General features: G+C 42.0%; 1 protein-coding gene across 1 annotated transcript in view; it reads left to right on the forward strand.

Moving 5' to 3' along the window:
• TUNAR (transmembrane neural differentiation associated intracellular calcium regulator) overlaps positions 1-2,420 on the forward strand; it is a 32,438-nt gene extending 30,018 nt beyond the window's left edge. Inside the window, exon 2 of the mRNA XM_075330178.1 lies at positions 1,883-2,420. Coding sequence (XP_075186293.1) covers positions 1,917-2,063 — 147 coding nt within the window. The 5' untranslated portion in view covers positions 1,883-1,916 and the 3' untranslated portion in view covers positions 2,064-2,420. The remainder of the gene's footprint in view (positions 1-1,882) is intronic.
• The last annotated feature ends 3,309 nt before the right edge of the window (positions 2,421-5,729 follow it).

A 5,729-nucleotide genomic window follows, 5' to 3' on the forward strand; every position in this document is an offset into this window, starting at 1 on the left:
GAGCAGCCAGAAATGTAGCAGAGCTAGATATGTCACAAGTCCATAATTGGCCAGAGGTGTAGCAGAGCAGCCGGAAATGTAGCAGAGCTATATATATCACAAGTCCCTAACTGGCCAGAGGTGTAGCAGAGCAACCAGAAATGTAGCAGAGCTATATATATCACAAGTCCATAACAGGCCAGAAGTGTAACAGAGCAGCCAGAAATGTACAGAGCTAGGTATCTCACAAGTCCATAACTGTCCAGAGGTGTAGCAGAGCAGCCAGAAATGTAGCAGAGCTGGGTATGTCACAAGTCCATAACTGGCCAGAGGTGTAGCAGAGCAACCAGAAATGTAGCAGAGCTATATATATCACAAGTCCATAACTGGTCAGAGGTGTAGCAGAGCAGCCAGAAATGTAGCAGAGCTAGGTATGTCACAAGTCCATAACTGGCCAGAGGTGTAGCAGAGCATCCAGAAATGTAGCAGAGCTAGATATGACACAAATCCATAACTGGACCGAGGTGTAGCAGAGCAGCCGGATATATACAGAGCTAGGTATGTCACAAGTCCATAACTGGCCAGAGGTGTAGCAGAGCAGCCAGAAATGTAGCAGAGCTAGGTATCTCACAGGTCCATAACTGGCCAGAGGTGTAGCAGAGCAGCCAGAAATGTAGCAGAGCTAGGTTTGTCACAAGTCCATAACTGGCCAGAGGTGTAGCAGAGCAGCCAGAAATGTAGCAGAGCTGGGTATGTCACAAGTCCATAAGTGGCCAGAGGTGTAGCAGAGGAGCCAGAAATGTAGCAGAGCTATATATATCACAAGTCCATAACTGGCCAGAGGTGTAGCAGAGCAACCAGAAATGTAGCAGAGCTATATATATCACAAGTCCATAACTGGCCAGAGGTGTAGCAGAGCAACCAGAAATGTAGCAGAGCTATATATATCACAAGTCCATAACTGGCCAGAGGTGTAGCAGAGCAACCAGAAATGTAGCAGAGCTATATATATCACAAGTCCATAACTGGCCAGATGTGTAGCAGAGCAGCCGGAAATGTAGCAGAGCTGGTATTATCATGTCATGTCAGTCATGTCAGTGGTACCGCAGAGTCGCCCAGTGGGGCAGTAGAACTGGTTTAGTTTGCATGGGTTGAAGTAGAGCTGGATAGATAACTGCTACCTGAATACTCAGGCCATGTCCTGCCACCTGAGCCGGCATGTAAAACAGGATGATGCCTATGGTGCCCATTGAGCTACCATGCAATGTGATGTGCTGACAAATAGAGGTGGATAGAGGAGGAGGATGCTCCCTGCACTGAATCCCAAACAAAGAGGTAACTGTGGTACTGTCATCTGTTCCCTGTATGTCAGTGCTGTGCAGACAATGTGGCGGTATTATATGGAAATGGTATGGTATTTTTATTTGAGCACAGTGTGACATGGTAAATTATTCAGTGTGCGGCACTTTTGTGCAGATAGTACGGTGATAAGAATCAGTGGTATTGCAGTTTAGCATTGTATGGCGGTATTATTTGAGCACTGTGTTATTTGCTCAGCATATGACAATACGGGGTTGAGGCTAGGCAGTATGGCAGTATAATTGAGGCACCTCAGTGCTGTTATAAGCACAGTGTCATATTTTCAATGACTGGCGTTTGTGTGCAGGTACTATGGCTGTATATGGGGATATTATATGGGCACCTTGTAGCGGTGTTATACGCTCACTGTATGACTAGGGTTAAGGTTGGGCAGTATGGCGGTATACTATAGACACCGCATAGTGCTGTTATTTGGGGATTTTCCTGCATTGTGATGTTTTCACTGTACGGCACTTTTTGTGCAGCTCGTGCGGTATTATTCATCGTATGACCATTATGTAACGCCATACTCTTCTGATTTCAGGTAAGACTGAGGCACATTGGAATACACGGCCAAGATGATAATCACTGGCGGCAATGAAGACGACAGAGGACGCCAAGAAAAGGAGAGCACGGAGGAGTCGATCCTGGCCATGCTGGGGATCATAGGGACCATCCTCAACCTGATTGTCATAATATTTGTCTACATTTATACCACATTATAAAGACTTCACAATGAATGAAGCGCCCCTTTAAGACGCCTCGGCCTGAGATGAAGCAGCGCAAATGTCATCTTGTACGTTTTTCACTGGAGAGCGCCCCCTGTGGCCGTGCTGTATATAGCTGGACCTCTGCGTGACCCTGGTGGGAGTGGAATCAGTCACCGCACAATGGTCTCGTGGACTTTTCCGTGTTTGTGCCCCTGCGCAGCCTGAGCCGCGTCCTGAGAGTAACGGAACTCGGCTGCTCTTTCTCTCGAGTTTCCTCCGTGGATGAATGTTTATATCTGTACAATAAGTGCAACAGCATGTGCCAAATATCCCCGGGGGTCACTAGCCAATAAAGACACGTCCTTTCTAATGCGTACGGCGTATGGGAGGCGTCATGTGACAGTGGAGGGGTGTATCCATCACCTGAGGGAAATACAGCAGGGCGTGGATTATTACCACCTACTATAACAGATCAGGGCGTGGATTATTACCACCTACTATAACAGATCAGGGTGTGGATTATTACCACCTACTATAACACAACAGGGCGTGGATTATTACCACTTACCATAATACAGCAGGGAGTGGATTATTACCACCTACTATAACACAACAGGGCGTGGATTATTACCACCTACTATAACAGATCAGGGCGTGGATTATTACCACCTACTATAACAGATCAGGGCGTGGATTATTACCACTTACTATAATACAGCAGGGCGTGGGTTATTACCACCTACTATAACAGATCAGGGCGTGGGTTATTACCACCTACTATAACAGATCAGGGCGTGGATTATTACCACTTACTATAATACAGCAGGGCGTGGGTTATTACCACCTACTATAACAGATCAGGGCGTGGATTATTACCACTTACCGTAATACAGCAGGGCGTGGATTATTACCACTTACTATAATACAGCAGGGCGTGGATTATTACCACTTACCATAATACAGCAGGGCGTGGATTATTACCACTTACTGTAATACATCAGGGCGTGGATTATTACCACTTACTATAATACAGCAGGGCGTGGATTATTACCACCTACTATAACAGATCAGGGCGTGGATTATTACCACTTACCATAATACAGCAGGGTATTGATTACTACCACTTACCGTAATGCATAAGGGCGTAGATTATTACCACTTACCATAATACATCAGGGTATTGATTATTGCCACTTACCGTAATGCATAAGGGCGTAGATTATTACCATTTATCTTAATATATCAGGGCACGTATTATTGCCATTAACCGTAATACATAAGGACATGGATTATTACCATTATCGTAATACATCAGGGTATGGATTATTACCAATTACAAATACATCAAGGTATGGATTATTACCACTTACTTTAATACATCAGGGTATGGATTATTACCAATTACAAATACATCAGAGCATGGATCATTACCACTTACTGTAATACATTAGCGTATGGATTATTACAATTTACCTTAATACATCAGGGCATAGATCATTACCACTTATCGTAATACATCAGGGCATGGATTATTACCACTTACCGTAATACATCAGGGCATGGATTATTACCATTTACCGTAATACATCAGGGCGTGGATTATTACCACTTACAGTAATACATCAGGGCGTGGATTATTACCACTTACAGTAATACATCAGGGCATGGATTATTACCACTTTCTGTAATACAGCAGGGCGTGGATTATTACCACTTACCATAATACAGCAGGGCGTGGATTATTACCACCGTGGATCATTACCATTTACTGTAATACTTCAGGGCGTGGATCATTACCACTTATTGTAATACATCAGGGCGTGGATTATTACCACTTACTATAATACAGCAGGGCATGGATTATTACCACTTACTATAATAGATCAGGGTGTGGATTATTACCACTTACTGTAATACATCAGGGTATGGATTATTACCACTTACTGTAATACAGCAGGGCATGGATTATTACCACTTACTATAATAGATCAGGGCGTGGATTATTACCACTTACTGTAATACATTAGGGTATGGATTATTACAATTTACCTTAATACATCAGCGCATAGATCATTACCACTTATCGTAATACATCAGGGCGTGGATTATTACCACTTACCATAATACATCAGGGTATTGATTATTACCACTTACCATAATGCATAAGGGCATAGATTATTACCATTTATCTTAATATATCAGGGCACGTATTATTGCCATTAACCATAATACATAAGGACATGGATTATTACCATTATCGTAATACATCAGGGTATGGATTATTACCAATTACAAATACATCAAGGTATGGATTATTACCACTTACTTTAATACATCAGAGCATGGATCATTACCACTTACTGTAATACATTAGTGTATGGATTATTACAATTTACCTTAATACATCAGGACATAGATCATTACCACTTATCGTAATACATCAGGGCATGGATTATTACCACTTACCGTAATACATCAGGGCATGGATTATTACCATTTACCGTAATACATCAGGGCGTGGATTATTACCACTTACAGTAATACATCAGGGCGTGGATTATTACCACTTACCATAATACATCAGGGTATTGATTATTACCACTTATTGTAATACATCAGGGCATGGATTATTACCACTTACCGTAATGCATAAGGGCATAGATTATTGCCATTTATCTTAATACATCATGGTAAGGATTATTGCCATTTACCGTAATACATAAGGACATGGATTATTACCATTATTGTAATACATCAGGGCATGGATTATTACAATTTACCTTAATACATCAGGGCATAGATCATTACCACTTATCGTAATACATCAGGGCATGGATTATTACCACTTACCGTAATACATCAGAGCATGGATTATTACCACTTACAGTAATACATCAGGGCGTGGATTATTACCACTTACCATCATACATCAGAGTATTGATTATTACCACTTTTTGTAATACATCAGGGCATGGATTATTACCACTTACTGTAATACAGTACATCAGGGCGTGGATTATTACCACTTATCAAATCTATTTCCAGCTTTTGGCCACCTAATCTGAGAGCAGCACAATGTAGGGACAGAGCCCCTGATTCCATAGATGTGTCACATATTGGTCTTCTTGCTGTAGTATTGAAAGAAGTATTGTTTTATGAGCAGGCGATTATCACTACAGGACTAGTAAACCTCTTGCCATATTTTTCTCCATGTTCATGAGCTCCTGCTACCACCATTAATTGGCAGCTTTCTGCCTATGCACAGTGAACACAGAAAGCTGCTAATCTGTGATGTGGGCGGGGTTATACAGAGCTCAGCATTGAGGGAACTGCTACATCTGTCACAGAGAAAACTGGGATTTGATCAAAATGACACCAAACAGGTCACTCAAACAGGGCAAATTGCCGGTATCAGGGGCTCTGCCCCTACATCATTCTGCTCTCCTAAGCAGTAGCAAAAACCTGGTTTCCATTAAAACACCAAGGTATAGATTATTACCACTTATAGCACTTACCAATTTCTTACAGCAGGGCATGGGTTATTATCACTAGCCACAATACCTTAGAGAATGGAATAAAACCCCTTATCTCAACACATTAGGGCATGGATTATTATCATTTACCTCACTATCTCAGAACATGTGTTATCACTAGCCATAATATTCTACAGCATGGATTATA

Source organism: Anomaloglossus baeobatrachus, chromosome 12 (genome assembly GCF_048569485.1).
Source record: "Anomaloglossus baeobatrachus isolate aAnoBae1 chromosome 12, aAnoBae1.hap1, whole genome shotgun sequence".
Taxonomy (NCBI): Eukaryota; Metazoa; Chordata; class Amphibia; order Anura; family Aromobatidae; genus Anomaloglossus; species Anomaloglossus baeobatrachus.